Here is a 19,609-nt window from a genome sequence, read left to right on the forward strand (position 1 = left end):
CCACAAGTAACACCAACCCACCCGGCCGCCTCACGCGCCCCGCGCGCCACAGCCGGGCACGGCGGGACAGGACAGCCCCGCCCCCTGCACGCAGGCGGCAGCTACGCATGCGCCGCGTCGCACCGCGCCGACCGGCGCGGGCAGAGGGCAGAAGCCATGTCCCTTAGCGACACGGTGACGCCGTGAGTGTTGCCATGAGCGGAGCTCGGGGGCTGCTCGTGGCCCTGCTCGTGGCGCGCGTGGCCGTCGGCAGCGCCCCTGCTGAGCCTGGGCCCGCCTGGAGCCGCCGCGGGCACCCGCCGCGCGGCCCCTGCGGTCTGCGCGACCCCGGGGCCACCGCTTCGTCCAGCCTCGGCGGCGGCAGCAGGTGCAGGCGGGCGCGAGTTTAGAAGCGGTCGATGAGGTCTCTCAGAGTTCGCACAGCTGCTCGGAAAGGCGTCCAGGCGGGCAGGATTGTGAAGTTCTGGTGAAATGGGGCTTGGTCAGTTGGTGCTGAGGCCTAGGGGAGGGAACTTGGAAGCCCTCCTTTGAAAGCAAAACAAAACTTTGAGGTGTAACTGGAGACTGTAAAGCAAGGGTAGCCTGAGAAATGCTGGCAGGAAGTAAAACAGTTTCAGCTGCTTGGAGAGTAAAACTCACAGATCTCTCCTTGCAAATCACTGGCCCTGTGGAAAGGACCAAGGGGAGCTCTAATATGTGGGCTCTGAAGGTCCCTTCTGTCTTTGCTCTCGGAAATTCTGAGTGATTTTTAAATATGCGAACAGACAGTACTTTAAAAAATACCCCAGTGGAGAGAGTGGCTCTCTGTAACTGATAAGGCAATTGTTGAATAGCCTATATTCGCGCATATTAGCATGTGGGCTGTTGTAATACTGTAATTTTTTGTGGGCTTATGGTAGTATGAAACCAAATGCTTGTGATGATGTGAAATTGTGCAAGAACAGCCTCATTAACAGTGTGCTTGGGCTGGAGGTGCAGGTCTGTCGGTCAAGTGTGTGTGGAAAAGTCCATCTTATTCAGAGCTAACACCCCATATCCCACCACCATCATCGCTGCTCCTGGAGGACAAGAGCTGCTGTTCTGCGTGCAGCCCAGTGACCGTAAGTGACCTTGCTCTTTGTGCGGGGAACTCGCAGAGAGCCTCTGCTCAGGAAATCTCCTTTCACAGTGTATGTCATATGTCATGCTTCTTACTAGCTATCTTGGCTACTGTAGTCCCTGAGAGACCATAGTGAATGAGGATTCTGCCACCAAACATGGACAAAAGATGATCTTTGCACTCAATTTAAGCTCTCTCAGACTAGACAAAAATCAGCTTTTATCAAATGCTTCAGTATCAGACATACCTTATTTTACCATATATACAGTAGCAACTTACTCTTTGACATTTCTTGTGACTCATTAGAGTCTCTTGTTTAAACACATACTGTTTTCTGCATCTTTTGTCTAGGATTTTAGACTCATAGTCTCATCTACCCCTGAGCCGTATCATGAAACCATAGAATAATTTAGGTGTGGAGATTATCGGTCACCTGGCCCAACTCCTGCTCAAAGCAGGTGTAGTTTCCTGTTATCTGGTACTGCGGTCAGTTCTTCACTGTTGTTACTCAAACGTTTTAAATACAGGGAATAACAAAGAAATGAGGCGTGTAGTGTGACAGGCAGAAATGATAGAATTTTACCCGTTTCAGTTTTCAGTAGGTCTAAGAGGGAAGAGTTTTGATGATTCACAGATTCACAGAATATTTAAGGTTGGAAGGGACCTCTACAGATCATCTAGTCCAACCTTCCTGCTCAAGCAGGCACACCTACAGCATGTGGCACAGGGTGGCATCCAGGCGGGTTTTGAAGACCTCCAGAGTAGGAGACTCCACAACCTCCCTGGGCAGCCTGTTCCACTGCTCTGTCACCCTAACAGTAAAGAAGTTGCTCCTCACCTGGAGACGGAACTTCCTGTGCTTCAGCTTGTGGCCATTACCCCTCGTCCTATCGCTGGCCACCAGTGAAAACAGCCTGTCCCCTTCCTCCCTGCATTCTCCCTTCCTGAACTTATACATATTAATCATATCCCCTCTGAGCCGTCTCTTCTCCAGAGAAAACAGGCCCAGCTCACCCAGCCTCTCTTCATACGAGAGATGTTCCATTCCCTTAATCATCCTGGTTGCCCTTCTCTGGACCCTCTCCAGAAGCTCCACGTCCCTCTTATACTGGGGTACCCAGAACTGCACACAATACTCCAGGTGCGGCCTCACCAGAGCTGAGTAGAGGGGCAGAATCACCTCCCTGGACCTGCTGGCAACACTCCTCCTGATGCAGGCCAGGATCCCATTGGCCTTCTTGGCCACGAGGGCACACTGCTCACTCATGGTTAACTTGGTGTCAACCAGGACTCCCAGGTCCCTCTCCGTGGAGGTGCTTTCCAGCAGGTCGACCCCTAATCTGTACTGATGCCTGGGGTTATTCCTCCCCAGGAGCAGGACCCTGCACTTGTCCTTATTGAACCTCATGAGGTTCCTCTCTGCCCAACTCTCCAGCCTGTCCAGGTCCCTCTGGATGGCAGCACAGCCCTCCGGCGTGTCGGCCACTCCACCCAGCTTGGTGTCATCTGCAAACTTGCTAAGGGTGCATTCCGTGCCCTCGTCCAGGTCATTGATAAACAAGTTGAACAGCACTGGGCCCAGCACTGACCCCTGGGGGACACCACTGGCCACAGGCCTCCAACTGAACTCGGCCCCATTTATCACCACCCTCTGAGCTCTGCCATCCAGCCAGCCCTCGATCCACCGCACCGTGCAATAAGTTCACCGCGATAAGTTCAGTGCTCTCAGCCTTTCTTCTGTGGTCAGAAGAATGTCTCAGAAAGATTGTCTGAGATCAACTTAAGGATGATAGTCATCTGGTAGGAGCATTTTGTTGTCTTTGGTCATCCCCCAAGGAAGCATACAAATAGAAATGCTCCCATCAGATGACTGAGAGAAGGCTTTCTAACATGGTTGGTGACATGAGTTGCCACTGCTGGATACATAATCACTCTTGCCCCAGAGGACATCCCAGAAGGTGGCAAATGGGATCAGACACCGAAACTAAAGACGTACTGTTTTGCCCCAGGAGGTGCTGATTCATTATGATGCCAATAAAAAGGTGCTCAGTCTCTGTAAATCATCACTTAAAATACTGTTTATTGGATTTAACACTATAAGGAAAAAGAGGGTCTGTATAGATAATCTTACATCCCTTCAGATGCTGGAAACTTCCAAGTTGTGCAGCATCGAACAGGCCTCTAATCAGGATGCAGCACATCACGTAGATCTTGTCCATGGAAAGACAACACGGCACTTTGGTCTTTTGAATGCTTGTAGGATTTCTTAAAAGAAATCTGCTTTGTTCATCATTTCTGCTGTCGAGCAAAGAGGAGAATTTATCACTGTGTTTTTAGATAAAGCCAAAGACATGCAGGTGGTATAAAAGGTCCTGTGTATCTATTTACATCTAAGGATTATGCCCTTAAGTGTAAAATAAGAAAACTTTTCTACACGTCTATTATTGTGCGACTTGGGAGGACTTAATACTCTTTAAGACATTAGCTTCTAAATGATTTAGTTGACAGTTTGACCAATGCTGCAATTAGATACAAGAAAGCTATTACTTCTGCTTGCGACTTTATGCAAGTACATCCAAGGTTCTACTTTGCCTTCCTAACAGCAGAATTACACTGAGATGTAATTCATCCTTCTGTTGCTCTCTTTAAATATACTAGTGTCTCCATAAATCTGCTAAAATCTACATAAATTCTTTATGGCACTGCTGTAGCTGAGAATATTGCTACTTGCTTCTGTTGTCAATATGACTTGTAATCCTTGAATGCAGATGTAAGATGGATGAGTCTATATAATTTGTCATTAACCATCTGCCATTTTATGACTGTGTTTTAGCAGTAATAATTTAATAGTTTGTAACACTAATAACAATATTAAATATCACTGGATCAGGAAATGATTACTGTGAGATACCAGTAGAAAACCTGTCATTTTCATATACATTTAATTACTGAATTCACATATTGGTAATGTTTTGTCATTAAAATGCCATAGGAGTCTAACTCAAGTGTCTTACGGAAATTAGAGCATGAATTAAGACAGGTACCTTCAGCAGTTTTAGAGCTATTGGAAGGTCACATTGGCTTAATGCCCATTTCCTATGAAACAATGTAGGCAAGTGCTCATGACATCATTCTGCTTTTAGTTCTCATTAGTCTTTTAACAACATTACTAAGGATTAATTAATATAGGGCGCCACAGAGCTTAAAATTACCCAAGTTTTCCCTTTTAAAAGTATTGGCACAATATTTACTTAGAAATACCTTTTCTAATAACTTGATGTTGGTGGATATTTTTTTTTCATTTCTACTTTAGCAAACCAGAACTATTTCCAACAGCCACAGCTTATCAAAGAATCTGACTTTCCGAAGTTCATGGAAAAGTATGGTGGGCACTCATTCTTAACACTATCACAAGCACAGCCAGCCTTCTCTGCCTTTTACCGGGTGAGTAGAAATACAGTAGCAATCAGTTTTAAAATATGCTTTTGCTACAAGCCATTTGTAGTGAAATTTCATGAGAAGAAATTGAAAGAGTCTTCATGCCTGAGTTTTCTACTCTATAGTCCTTCTGTTCCTTTCTTGCAGTACAAAGAGAGTTTCTGATTAGTTAGATTGTGTATTAAACTTTGGACAACCCTTAAGACAAAACTGGCTGTACATAAAGGAAATATATAAATCTGTCTTTCTGCCCTGAGGATTCATCTTGCATTTGGCCTTAGTTTTCCAGAGTTACTTTGTCTGAAATTTCTCCAGATTATTTTTTCAGGCTGGTGATCCAATCTTAACCTACTTTGACTCTTCGTCTGTACTGAGCACTCTTAGACAGCCCATCAGGATGGGAACCAGTGGACTTTGTGTTGATGGAAATCCTGCTGGTTAGTAAAGACGGAAGCAATTTTTGCTAGGATGTTTTGCCTCTGTTTTCTCCTAACTGTTGTCATCTCCTAACTCAGGTTTTCTGGACAGTAAAAGCACAAGCTGTACTCGGATTTTTGCCAACTTGAGCAATAGCTGCATCACCGACCCTGCCCTGGATGCGGCCTCTTACTACCGTGATTTCACAGTGCTAAAGGTGAATGTCTGGGGTTTTTTTCTTCCTTTTGCTCAACATCACATTTGCTTATTTTTGATGTTTTATATATTTAATAATTTAAAGGGCACTCTCTCGCATTTTAGACACTGTTTTATCAAAGTTTAAGTATTTTTAATATGTTCTATTTTATCAGCCAAACAGTAGGTATTTTTAGGGAAAGAAGAAGGGTTTGTTTGATGCGATATATTCTCTGAAAAATCAGAGAATGTCTGTGATCATATTAGTATGCAGTGAGAGAATGTAACTCGTTTTCAGGGCTTGCTTTGCCACTGAAGCAAAAACCTTACTTTTTTTCTAATGAAAGCTGAAGAAATTATTTGATTCCAGAAGGGGGAGCTCCAGAAATGGACTAGAGATGCTGATATTTCAAAATCATACAGCAGGTTATTAGCAGGACCAAGAATAAAAGATGTATTTTCTAGTTCTAGAAATGCTTTCTCTGAAGTATGTTTGTGAATTCTAATTCACAAATTGATTGCAGGTTCCATACATTTGGAATAAACAAAGTATTTTTTGTTAATGTAGTATATAGACTCTGCTTAGCCTTCTGGCTGTGTGTACACACAAACCCCCAAAAACTTTTTTTTTCTTTCTTCTTGTTTGGTTTCTCCAGGTTCCAGTTAATGGCACCATTGTGCAGTCCATACAGGTGAGTTACTTTTGCCAATGAAAATAGTTTCTGTATCTGAAGTGTATCTGGCATCTTAGACATTCATAGTAATGTCCATGGGTTGGGAACTTGGGAGAATGGAAATGATCTGTGTCTGAAACAAAGTTTTTGGAAGAATGTGTGAAATTGGTTTTAGGAAAAAAAAATGGAAGATATTTCAGAAAGAATAGGCACTGATCATGGGCAGGTCATTTATCAGAAAAAAAATGAATGTCTGTAGCTGGGTGATATCTCCCCAGATAACAGCAAAAATGGGAATGTGAAATCTAATTTGGATAGAAAAAATCATTGGAAAAGAGTAAGAAAATCACATTCCTTTTAAACAATTGCTGATTTGTTAATGTGCTTTATTTTCTTTAGGTAAAGATCACTCCAGTCACACCCCCTGGAGCTCCCTATATGAAAGACAACATGTGTTACAATGTTGTTTCTGAGGTATCTGAACCTTCTTTCTTTAGGGTAACTCAGGTCTAGTTTAAGACCACTGTACTATTACCTGACTCTGTCTCTGATTCCCCTTTGTATTGGACTTTCAGGTGATCTATGAAATAGAATTCAACAGCACCCATGGGATTCAGAATGTGTCTGTGCAGTTTAAAGTCACCAGCATCCTTGGGAACTCAGGATCTTCTCTACAGCAGCATTTCACTTTGCACTTCTGGGTCAGTGCCCCCATAGTCTTTGGGCTTTTACCAAATAATGAATTCTGGCCCAGTTTTACACAGATCATATGGGGTAAGATTAGGTAAGATTAGGGCAGTGTCATGTGAGTGCTGTACTACCAGAAAGGAACCTAGGAAAGAGGGCTGGCAGTTGAAGAAAGAGGGAGCACTGTTTTAGACTCAAGTAAACCATGTTTACTTGAAGAAGGATTCAGACTTATTGCAAGCTTGCACTGTGAAATTTGGAACTGGCTGTTCTGTTCAGCCCTTTTTTTTTTCTTCTTTCTTTTCTTTTTTGGGGGTGGAGTGGAGGGGGGAAGGAGGCAGCATTGGGAAGGATGAGATGGATCAGGGTCACTGGAGCATGGTTTGCTGAAGGACAGAGGGAAGCTAAGTGCTGTACTCCAAATGTTCGGTGTTTGAGAACAAATTTGCTGTAGTTATTCTAGATATGTTTAATGTTTAACTTTGCCCTTGTAGAGAGAATAAGAATTACTTTATAAGGGAAGGAACTTCGGAAAGTACTAATGTGTGTTGCAGTTCATACAAACCTTCTCTTGTAGATGCAGTATAATGTAGGATAAAGGTGACCTCTAGGGCTGATAACTGAGCGGTGAATGAAGTTATCCCCCGAGGTTCTCTTCATAAAACAATTTAGAGGTGGAATGCGCTGCTCCGAAGCAGGGTCAAGGCAAGGTTTGTTCTGCAGATCATTGTCCTGACTGTAGAACTGCCCAGACTGACATGTTCACTTTGAGAAAAATGCTGAGCAGTGTGAATTTCATGTCTCAAGAATTGTCCGGGTAGTGTCCACGTTTCAGGACAATGACATGTAGTTTGCTAGCTCCTGGACTGGAGGTAATCTTGCTGGGTAAGAAAATTTGGAAACAAATAATGGAGGTTTTGGTAGTGCATAATATTTAGTTGCTCCGAAAATGAGTTATGTTTACATTGCCTGAAAATGTGAATTTGTTCTTACAGAATGGGTGGATCTGGTTGATGATAATGCTTTCCTTTTCGCCTGTAACATTTCCTTCTGCCTTTGTTCTCCTGTTGCCTCTTTATAGACGAGGACTCTTACTCACACCTTGCCTCGAAGTGGGAACCCTGGCTATATTGTTGGAGCACCATTGTTGATTACAAATGATGGTGCCAGGCAGCATGTATCCTTTCTGCTTTCAGGTTTTATTTGTTAGCCTCTATTGTCGGATTTAATTTGTCTATTATTGACTATTAATTAGTCTATTTATGTTCTGGACTCTGAAAGTATACTTCAGTGTTACCCTGCAGCATTTGTCCTGCCTTTTGGTCAGGATTGAACATAGTCCTCTGATAAGGTTAAGAAGAAATGTGTGGAGTACGAGGAATGTTAAGTACAAATTGTGGTTTTATTGTCTGTTTATGCTTTTCTTTGGTTTCTTGACATGTAGTCTGTCAGATGACCATTTTACAAAGCCAAGGTGATGGAAGTTGCTCACAGTTCCTCAGGCACCAAGTACAGTTTGGAAGAAATATGAAGACAGGATGCAAGCTCAGGTAAGAATGCTCTGCAGTCACCCTCCTTGACACATTATGAAGGAGGGGACTTGTTTGTCACTTTCTTCCGTTGGATTGATCATCATTTGCTACCCTAAGGAATTCATCTTCTCCCATCTTGTTTTGGAAAGGATTGCAATTTTGTCCCTTCAGTACTGATATTTCTGTAATTATTCTATTGACTTGTTACAAGAGCAAAAAAAAAAGCGTGAAATTGTCATTAGTAAAGAGTGAAGTTTTTTTCTCTTGAGAATGGTCTCTGTCCTGGAAATCATTCTGTCAAAGCTGTTATTTCTTCATTTCCAGTCTATCCCAAATGCTGGAAGAAGGTGACTGTAGTTATGTTCAGCAGAAGTTATATAAGGCGTTCCAGGGGATGAATGGAGCGGAAGACCTTGCTATAATTGGCAGTGCTCGTTCAACTCAGGCAGAACAATGGACCACCATTCTGATTCGGAACTGTAGTGTACAGGTAATACGAATGCAAAGAAACCAAATGAGAATATTTTTGCTTTTCCTATCCTGTATCACTTTTGAGAGAGTGGGCAAGGAAGCAAAAACAGCTTCTTTATATGGGCATACTTTCTTTGTGTAATGATCTCCAGTGACTTCCAGTAGTATCCAGAAACTTTTTGTGGTTCACATTATTAGGATGTTCATCTTGACTAAATAAGCAAGGAACTGAACTGACAGATATAATATTTCTTGAGTCATGTTCCAGGCATTTAAAAGACTGACAAAGAGTTTTAATCACAGAACTGAATGTTGTACTACCAGTTTCCTGACAGTGTTAGAGAAATAATGCTGCCTTTCCCCTTTTTAGTATTTTGATGCTTATGTTGTTATTATGTTACTGTTTGAATCTCTTTAACTATTGACTTATCTGAATGAATCATCTTTGTGATTTTCTGTGTACTGTGGTTATTTATATATTACCTAACTGAAGTTAAGAGCTTCCAACTGAAGTGTTTGTGTGAGATTTTAATAATATTTAATTTAACAGGAGAAGGCCTATCAGAACACAAAATCTAAGGGAGAGATCTAATGCAAGTTCTGTTCAGAAAGATGATGATGGTAGATGGATATAGCTCTAAAGATAGACAAAGGCCTGTCCAGAGTTATGGGGCTGGTGCTGAAGTGACTGGTTGAGATTCTGCGACCTGTGCTACAGAAAACATAATGTTTTGTGACTTTAATGTCCATTTTTCACTTTAAAAGATTACACTGAAATATTTAGGTTCCGTTTTCTTTTCAGGTTATGAATTGCAGTTCATGTTGCATGGTTCCTGTGACCCTGGAGATCCAGATATTGTGGTCTAAGGAAGGCCTTCTGTCTAACCCACAAGCTCAAATACTGAGTGCACAGTACTTCTATCAGTGTCAGCCACTAAAGGTATGAACTTAAAAACTCCTCTGTCATACACTGAGGCTGCTAAATGAGATTCACAAACTATTTAAGAAGCAAAGGATCAGATGATCTTGATACTACTGAGTTGAAGTATATTGAATTTTCTAGTGGCATAGCTGCAGTGGCATGGGTTTGCATTTAAAGACTCCATACAGGAAGGTGATTTTTATGGTCTTACTAATATGGTCCTCAGTCCGCTGTACAACTGAAAAAGGTACTTTCTCTTCAAGCTCAGAACTTTCTGCCGCTTGAGGACTGAAACTTTAAACACCTTGTTATGTTCCATATAAAGACATAGTTACAGAAACTATAACAACTTCACCTTTATCTTCTTGCTTCTTAGAGTCTTGATACAGCATTTGACTTACAGTGCTGTACAATGCAAGAGAATATTACTCTTCCTCTAGTGATTCCAAAATCACCAGTGGATAGTTGAGGAAGAGCCTAATGTCAATAGCAGTGATTGTGAGCCAGAAAAGAGGTTTCAAAGAGATTACAGGATGACACCAGGAGGGTGGAGCTAAGATGACTCTGAAGGAAAACAAACGCTCCTTTTCAAGTGACAGTGGATTCCATTTTTGGCCTGAGGCTGGATTTTTGAGATGGCATTGTCTGTTGGGCTACACAGGTGTTTCAGGCTTCCCTCTGTGGAAGGGTTTTAGCAGAGAGCTGCTGACACCTTTGTGCAGTGCTCTCATGGCAGTGAGATATGACATGGCTGATCTGCTGCTACTCCCTGAACTTTGGACTCAGATCTGAACAAGATCTATTCCTTGGTTGGATGTCTCATGATACCTCTTCTTCCTCCCTCCTTGAAACATGTATGAAAAGAGCATAGTAATAATATGTTCCCCTTGTAAATCGTATATTGCCCCAAAGGAAACTTACCTCTGGGATAGCTTCTAAATCTGAAGTTTTATATGGCTTATATAAGACATAGCTTGTGTTTGAGGAGAGAGCACAGAGTGTGTATCATCAGTAAGGATTAGTCAGTTGGGAGCCATGAGACCCAGATTTTATCTGCTTGAGCAACAGATGCTAATTACTTTAGGGCTGGAAGGAATGCTGCAAAGCAAATGATACGAAAGCAGTTTTCCGGCAGCAAGAAAACACCTTTAAATCACTACTGACTTCATTAGTGGCAATCCACAAATTACAGTGTCGGTAAAGATACTTCGGCAACAGCATCAACGTGTAGTTGTTTTTTTTTTTAAAAAAAAAAAAAAAAACCTTTCACGACTTGTGATCACATTTGTATTTGGACTTCCTGAAAATAAAAGTCAGCCCTAAATGATGTAGAGCTACATGGGAAGATGCTGGAAGTAGCTTGTGACTGCCTTTTCTGCCATGGAAGAGTGATTTTGGTTTGGAAGTTTTTTTTTTTTCCCCACAGTTTCTTCGATTTTGATTTTCAGTCTGAGTTTGAAGGTCAAGATACAAAGCCAGGCCTTCTTGAGCCTTCTTGCTGACAGTTCTATCTAGTATGTATTTACTCATCAGTTAGAGAACTACTTCCATCGGGAATCTCACTGTGTTTCTCCTGAGAGTTATGAATTCTTCCTTGAGATTTTTCAAATGCTTCCTATACCACTTTTCTCCAAGGCAATCTTCCTTATCACTGTCACATTTTCAAGAAAGTGAATGAAGTGGCGATTTAGATTGCTTAAGCCAGTGGAGCCACAAAAGAAGAGGGCACCCTACAAGTAGATTCCCTCTCATGAGGTTAGCAATGCATGGCAGAGAAGGAGCAGGAGTGAGCTGCTTCAGCAGATAAGATTCATTAGGTGAGCCCAAGCTAGCCATGAAACTTTTCAGAACTTAAGAAATTCAAGAAACTCCAAAAAATTCCGTAGAGCATTCTGCTAAAACAGAGAAGTACTGAGGCTTCGATATAATTCCATTCCCCAGTTCCGCTTTTACCAATGGATCTGCGAATTCATTTCCTTTCTGGAATATCTTAAACTGTAAAGAGATTTATAAATGCACTGGGTCCATGCTTTATTTTATTGATCAAACCATTGTGGCAGTCTGAAAGCATAATGCAGAATGCCTGCCCTGTGAGCCAGACTTGTCTGCTAACTTATCAAATTTGGGAAAGAAGCACTCCAGTAAAAGTTGTATCTGGAATGGTTAATGGTTAATTCTCACATCCTGCCTACTAGTCATCCACAGTGGATCTCACTGGCAAATGTTTAAAGGGGAGAGATGTTTGCCTATCCTATAATAAATTGTCCTCACCATTTACATTTCATCTGGCAAAGTCCACAGCTTTGACAGGCTTGAACTATGGTGGGAGGAGGAATCCAGGTCTATACTTAAAGCCATCCACATCCTGATCTTCCTGACTTGAATATTGTGAAGACCCATGCTCACTACAGACCCATGCTACTACCATTCATGATTTATGAAAACAACATGCAGAAGGTGATATGAGTGGTTGCTGGTGGAGAGTACCAGCTATTTTGGGTGACTATTAGAGAGTTAAACCAGAAGTGGTTTTTGTGTTATGGATGCTAAACTCTGTGCTTTCCTTTTTATTACAGTTCCTAAGCATGAGCATGGTGCCTTTGACAACTGTTGTTACCTTCACTGACATGACAGAATGGCCAGAACCTCCACGTGGCCAGCCCAGGACATACTGGAAACTCCCATTTGACTTTTTTTTTCCATTCAAAGTAGCACTAACTGAGGAAAGAAACTACAGAGATGATCTGGCTGGCTTATTTTTGGTGATTCTAATACTGTCTAGAATTTTCTGCTTCTGAAGAAATTCAGATAGGTGGGGCCTGTATGTAAAGTTCTGTAAGTGTAGTAACATGTTCAGAATATGGCCCAGATCATGGACTTTTCTCCTTGGGTTCTTATACTGTGCCTATGTGCCTTCTGTTCTTGGATTAAGCCACAGGACTAACTTTTGTTATGTGGCCTCTGACACCACTAATTCTCCTTGCGTACAATCTGCAAACCTCATTGCAGTGGAACTCTTGAGGGCTGTCAGGAGATGCTTTTTGTATGAAGACCGGCGGAAGGAGGAAGTGAAAATGATCGTTCCAAGATTCAAGAAAGTAACAGCGCTTTCTATACAAAGGAGTATTGAGGGAAGAACACCGTTCAAACCAAGGATCTTGGAGCTGTGTTTATTCAGATTTGCATTAGAGAAGCACCTCATTTTTCTGTACAGAATTAACTGAATATTTAAAATGTGTAAAAAAATGATCTAGTCAAGTCTCCCAGGAGCTTGAATTGTTATTTTGTGAGTAGACTGTTTGTCAGTTACCTCTGAACCGTCCTTGTTACGTGGCAACCGTGCATCTGTGTCAGTTTTTTACTCTTCTGTATGTCTTTTCAAATATAGGTATTCAATTGAAGTTGCCTTGTTTTAATCACTGTTTGTATTAGCAAAGTGTAGGGTGAAGCTAAGTAATTTGCAAGTGTTCCATCCTCTGAAATGTAACTGAATTTCACAATTCTTTGTCAAGGAAATTTCCTTTCTAATTTTTCCTTGTGGAAGCTGGGCTGAATATAATGTTCCTAGGATTCTGTGAGCCAAGAAACACTCTGCCATGACTATAAGATTTTATGAGGTTTTTGTAGGTTTTTATATTACGAGAGTAAAATTTATTACGGTACCTTACTTGCCTGTGGTTCAATATCTGGGACAATAAGGTAATATTACTGTTTTTAAAGTTGAATGAGATCACTCTGTCTAATGTGAATACCATAGGCTTAGGAAATCTGCACAGTCATTCCCATGAGCAATATTTGAACTCTAGTGTGCTTTTTAGAAAGTAATTTATTATTGACTTTAAATTCTTTAGATGGGCAGATTTTTCCCCGTTTAATGTCAAGTGCTCCAACAGAAGTGGTAGCAAGATAGAAAAACAGAGAAATCTGGCATACTTTCGACAAAATATTTTGGTTCCTTTGTAATTATGCAGTGCTTAGCACAACTTTGTCGCCTTTCATCATGACACATTTAACCACTGCTATGTAAAAATGAACTGAGAAACTTGTAATTAATCAGGCTATCAGAGGAACCTGGATAAAACAGAAACACTGACAGTATAAAGCATACACATCTCAGGAAGTAACTTTGTATATTTCATTTTGGAAAGTTAATTCTGATTCCTTTTGTGTTTTATCTCAGAATTATGTGCAAGTCTGCTGCTGGTTCTGGTGCAGCACATCAAAACCAGTCTGGACACATCCAGACGCATCTGGACATACCACATCCTGGTGTTAGGTATGGGTAGTGTAGAGCTACAAGTTTTTATTTTGCATATAAGTGTCTTCTCATTCTACCTGTAGAGCTTTTGCAAAGTTTTAGTGAAACACATACAGATATTTTAGCAGAACACATGTAGACTATGTCACCTATCCACTCATGCCTCCAATTTGTAGAATCTGGGAAATTAATTCAGAGGTGCTAGTAACGAAACTGATCCAGCAAATTGGCTACTTGCAGAAACTTGCCAGACCTCGTGCTGCCAAATGTGGCAGGATACAGGTTGAATAAGAAGAAACAGGCATCTGTCTTCTGGATTATCGCAACAATCCAGGTAGGGAATTGAGAAGCATGCTGCTTCCAGTCAATTCATACACTATTCATTTATCTAATCAGTGAAAATGTGGAATATTTTCAAACAAATTGCTACAGAGAAGCACCGATAGTCATTATTTCATAACCATTTTCTATATACTCTATAGGCTGTCTTTACCTGGACGCGTGAGCATAGTAGTGTGAGTGTGCCAATAGTGATATAAAGTCAAAGTATATAACCTCTACTCATTCATCCATATTTAGAAGTTCTATTTGCCTGTCAGATCAAAGCCTTTGTTTAGTTGTATTTCTAACAGCTGCTTGCCTCCTTGATCACTGTTCCATACACATTACTGATACATACATTGCTGTTGTGATCCCCCTTCACAGCTCTTCATTTTAGCTGCCTTGAGGAGATAATAGTAGGACAGGAGAGCTGTGGACAGGAGAGCTGTGTATGAACTACAAAAACAAAGGAATTTGAGAGTGGAATCACAAATTTGAGCCTAGTATATAATAAAGAAGGCTTGTACATCTGTTTGCATCATAGCAGGCTCTCCTGTCTACTCAGCTTCCCAGGCAGATTATAGAAGCAGAAGTGAAGAATGCAGGGCCCAAATATTCCGTTCCCATCTCCTATGTCTTAGCTCTTTAGTAACCTACCCCTCTCTCCTAGATTCTATAAACTCTTAATTCTGTTCCCTCTCCTGGCCTCTGTCTGCCCTGCCACTCTACAAATGCTTCACTTCTCCCATCCTTCTCCCCTCCAACTGCAGAATCAGAGAAGAGCTAATGCAGGAAGCGACTTCTGGTGATCACCTGGTCCAGCCCCTCTCTTCAGGCAGTCAAATAAAAGCAGAGTGCCCAGGACCACATCCAGCCCTTCTGAATATTGCCAGGGATGGAGACTCCACAAACTCTCTAGGCAGTCTGTTCCAGCGTACAACTATCTACACAGTAAAGATGTGTCCTTGTGTTCAAGTGGAATTGCCTGTGCTTCATTTTGTGCCCACAACTTCCCATTGTGTCACTGAGCGTAACTGAGAAGAGTCCAGGCCCTTCTTTTTTACACTCTCCTGTCAGATATTAACAAGTATTGATAAATTCCCTTCTCTTCCTCATGCTGATCAGTACCAGCTCTCTCAGCATCTCACAGAATCACAGAATGGTTAAGGTTGGAAGGGGCCTGTAGGGATCATCTAGTCCAACCCCCTACTCCAGCAGGGATACCCAGAGCCTGGGGCACATGGTCACATCGAGGTGGGTTTGGAAGATCTCCAGAGAAGGAGACTCCCCCTTGTCCTGTCACTGGCCGCCACTGAGAACAGTTTGGCCCTTTCCTCCCTACATTCTCCCCTCTGCTTATAAGTTCTTATACACACTATATAAGTATTGTCTCCTTATACGAGAGATGCTCCTGTCCCTTCCATCATCTGGAAGTCCTCTCCTGGACTAACTCCAGCAAGTCCATGTCCCTGGGGAGCCCAGTGATGGACCCAGCACTCCGGATCCGCCCTCACCAGTGCTGAGCAGAGGCAGATAATCCCCTCCCTCAACGTGCTGGCAAAACTCTTTCTAAAGCAGCCCTGGGTGGTGGTGGCTGCCTGTGCCCCCTTGGCATGTTGCTTGTCACCTTGTCCACCCATAAGACTCCCCCACTGTTTACTGCAAAGCTGCTCTTGCGATGATTGCCCTCCAGCCTGTGCTGGTGCAAGGGGTTAATCCTCCCCTGTGCAGGACTTTGCACTTACTTTGGTTGAACTTCATGTGGTTTCTCTTTGCCCATTTGTCCAGATTAGTATATTGGATTTTGCTTAAGGGAGATCTCTCATTTTTAATTCCTACTATCGTGCAGTTGTTTCTTTGTTTTTTCCCCACCATCTTTGCACCTTCACAGCTAGCATAACCTGTCATTGAAAATCATTGAATCTCATATTCTTCTCACCATGCTGAGCCCCTGTTGTGTCACTTTGCAGCAAAGGGATGCAAGAATGTAAAACTGAAACAAATAGCTAATGGTGGGTGGTTAGGTATCAGGAATGCCTTGACCTTAAACATTTGACAAAAATGTGATCGTCTTTCTAATTGCTGTTTATCTTCTCTCCAGTTAATTACTGCTATTTTACTTCTCAGTGCTCACCACAGATACAGCCTGTGTGTGTGTGTGTGCGCACAGACTGTCAGGATGATGGTTGACTGTTTTTAAAGCATTTTCTTTGCATCTGTCCTGAATGTAGTGTTCCCCACATGCAAGTGAAAAGCAACTGAAGGTGTGTTCTGCTGTAGGGCAGCAGATGAGCAAATTACAGTGATATGCTACTTCCTGCTGCTGTGTATTTGATCATCTTGAAATTTGGTGTGCCTGGTAAGACAGCGAGTGATGCAATTCGCTCAACTTTGGTGTTAACGGGGCAGTTTCAAGGTTATGCCCCCCCCCGACAGCATGACACGATGAAATGCACAGGTTCTTAGGACCCAAGGGTCGTGCCATAATCTCAGCTCTCCCGCAGCTTTACTTGTTGCCAGGGAAACTCATCCCTTTGGGAAAATAGGAGAAAAAGTATTTTAGAAAATAGGATGTATCAAATATTCTATGACCTGCAAATGTCAGGTCACACACCAAGCAATGCCCCTATTGCGGCCTGCCCCTCCATCTCGTCTTATAAACCTCTTCACTTAGCAATGATTTTTCAGCGTGACATTTTCACCTCCAGTGTCTCGGCAGCTGTTATGGCCTTGCCACACTGGCTGCAGAATAACTCCTCATCGTGGGGCACAAGGCTCAGCACCACGGTTTGTTGAATAAGAAAAGCCCACAAGAAAATGGTCGCTAGAAAATGAACCTCAAAGTACAGAAAATCAGAGTAGCAGGTACAGCCTCTCAAAATCAGAGTAGGAGATTTACAGCTTCACAATTGGTTGCAACATGATATGAAATGTGCTGGTCAACAAGTCAGAATGATATGATATATGGCCAAGGTCTTCTGCCCAGGGTCACATAAGGTCAGAAGGTTGTAACTCTCCTTCGAGCTTATCTTTGTATCTAACAAAATGAACCAGTATGAAAAGCAAAATGTAGGTGACAGTATTTCTGCTAAAATTACCTGAAATCAACTGAATCTTTTTGTTTGTCTCTTTGCTCTAAGAAATCAAAACAGAGTGAGACTGGAACAGATGCTAAAGGAGCTTATTTGGATCACAAGAATAACTTGAGACCCAGCCCACTAAAGGGCAATTAAAAAAAAAAAAAGATTTTCCTATCCTCACTGGGAAAATGCATACAATTTGTGAAATTTCATGGGATTGGAGCAATTATGATTGACATGCTCTATTCACCCAAACTTTCACCATTTTTGCAGAGTTACAAAAAGCTGAAGTGCACTACCTATGTAAATTCTGCTGCACGCCCAGCACTTAATTAGATTTTTCTGTGAGGGTGTCAGGCTCTTGTCATGCTGGAAATGAATGCCAGTGGGTATTTTTATTTTTGCCTTCTGAAAGAGTCCTTGGAGTACCACTTTTTGCTTTCATCACAGATCTGTATTCTTGTTTCTGGTGAAAAGACATCCTGAGAACACAAATTAATATTCTGAGATCTCTCCCCTTCTGCTATGTAAGCAAACACATTAAATGCAAAGACGTTTTCATAAAGGACACAGCTTTACACTAAAAGCTTCCATAGTGTGCTTTTGTTTTCTCCAGGAACAAAGGAAAGGAGTCCCTGCTTTACTTGTTTGCACTGTCCTAATCACTGCTTAACTCCACAGGTGTAAAGAAAAAGGAGTGGTCTCTTGCTTACTTGTTGTGCTCCCTACACCCCTTAGCTTCATCTTGCTCCACTTTCTGCAAGCCACTCTATTTTTCGTACACGTTAAACACAGGCGCTGTGAGAAGGCGTCACTGCTGCGACCTCCCCCATGAGACCCCCGGTTGGGCCTGGGCGCCGTGCGCGTCACCCCTTGCCGGAGGCCTCGCACCGAGAACGTCACGAGCTTCGCTCTCCTCCTCCGCCCAGCCGCGCTGCGGTAGTGGTGGTCGCACCAGTCCCAGGCAGCCGCGGCGTGCCCCGAGTGGCAGAGCCCCCTGAGCGCCCTCCCGCCTCCCTGCAGTGCCCGAGCCCTGTGGCGGGGCCGGCCGGGACAGCCGCTCCGAAAGCCTAGAGCGGCAAGAGGCAGCACAGGCGAGGTTCCCCCCGCCGCCCAGGGCGCTCGCACGTGCCCCGAAGCCGCGACTCTGCTGTGGGTGGGGAAGAGGGCGCGGAGGCGCGGCCGCCAGAAGCCCAGCTGAGGCGGGAACACGCAGCCGGCCGGCGCTGCCCCTCGGGCGAGGCAGCTCCATCCTGCCGCTGCCCCCGGCACACGGCGGCCGCCTCGCGGGGTGCGGGCTCCGCCAGTGCGGCCGGGAACCCCGCTCCCGCGCGCACCCTGCTCCGGACGGGCCAATGGGGCGCAGGGCCCAGCTCCCGCGCGCACCCTGCTCCGGACGGGCCAATGGGCAGGGGCGCCGGTGATGCCGGAAGCGGCGGGGCTGGTTTGTGCCGCTGCGCGCGGGAGGCGGTGCGTGGGCTCGGTGAGTGCGGTGCTTCCTGGGCCGCGGGGCCTTGGTGCGAGGACAGCCAGGCGGGCCGAGGGACCGGAGCTGCTGCCGGCCGTGGCACGAGGGAAGAGGCCGAGGCGTGAGGCGGCCACCGGTAGCTGGTGCGAGGTCCCTGGGCGGAAGCGCCGCCACTGCTTCGCCGTGGGAGAAAAGCGCAGCGCTGTTTTCGGTCTGTCCCTCCGTGCCTTTCTGCGAGCCGGGGTGGGGGGCGCCTGCGGCGCTGCAGAGCGCGATGAAGCTCCGGCCGTTGCGGGGCGCCCCACAGGCCCTGCCAGAGGTGCCGCCCGGCGCCTCCAGTCGCGAGCGCTCCCCAGCCGGCCTCCCTGGTGACTACAGAGCGCTGCTGCTCCGAGTAGTCCCCGGCAGAGAGAAGCTGCTGTTGGCACCTCTGCAGACACAGGGCTGAGATCTGCGCTTGCCTCGATCTGCAGGGATTTTGGGAAAGCCGAATACACGGCCCCCTCTCAAGAGTTCTCATCTATCTTCCATCTGCTCACGAGGTTTCCCTGTGCCTGAGGAGGGGAGGAGAGGGGAGAGAAAAACAAACAAACAACAACAACAACAACAACAAAAAAAAAACCCAAAACCACAAGTTAAATCTTCCTGGCACTTGTGTGACATACAGAAATGCTTATCTGGGTTTTGGCTTGATCCTTGCTGATAAACCTCTGCTGGTCACACAGTGTTTCCTCACAGGTGCTATAACAGGATGAGATTAGGTTTTTCTGTAAGAAGAAACCTGATAGTTCTCTGAAAGAAGTAATAAAGCTGTAGATAAAGGTGTCTTGTTGGGCACAACTTGCATAGATTTCTGAAAGCCTTTGATAAGGGCCTCTGTAAAGCAATTTTTTCTTTTTTCCTTGCTTTTTTTCCTTGCTTTTTTTCCTTGCTTTTTTTCCTTGCTTTTTTTCCTTGCTTTTTTTCCCTTGCTTTTTTTCCCTTGCTTTTTTTCCCTTGCTTTTTTTCCCTTGCTTTTTTTCCCTTGCTTTTTTTCCCTTGCTTTTT

The 19,609-nt window shown here is 43.8% G+C and overlaps 1 protein-coding gene across 1 annotated transcript; it reads left to right on the forward strand.

Annotated features, from left to right (window-relative positions):
• The first annotated feature begins 194 nt into the window (after positions 1-194).
• On the forward strand, positions 195-12,847 carry TCTN3 (tectonic family member 3). Its single transcript, XM_026036239.1, has 13 exons — positions 195-367; positions 979-1,100; positions 4,413-4,543; positions 4,866-4,974; positions 5,053-5,171; positions 5,806-5,841; positions 6,223-6,297; positions 6,399-6,524; positions 7,592-7,706; positions 7,955-8,060; positions 8,367-8,532; positions 9,316-9,453; positions 12,012-12,847. The coding sequence occupies exons 1-13, from the start codon at positions 195-197 to the stop codon at positions 12,231-12,233; spliced, it is 1,638 nt and encodes a 545-aa protein (XP_025892024.1). The 3' UTR covers positions 12,234-12,847.
• Positions 12,848-19,609: the final 6,762 nt, after the last annotated feature.

Source organism: Nothoprocta perdicaria, unplaced genomic scaffold (assembly GCF_003342845.1).
Source record: "Nothoprocta perdicaria isolate Ctin4 unplaced genomic scaffold, notPer1 scaffold_172, whole genome shotgun sequence".
In the NCBI taxonomy this organism is placed as follows: Eukaryota; Metazoa; Chordata; class Aves; order Tinamiformes; family Tinamidae; genus Nothoprocta; species Nothoprocta perdicaria.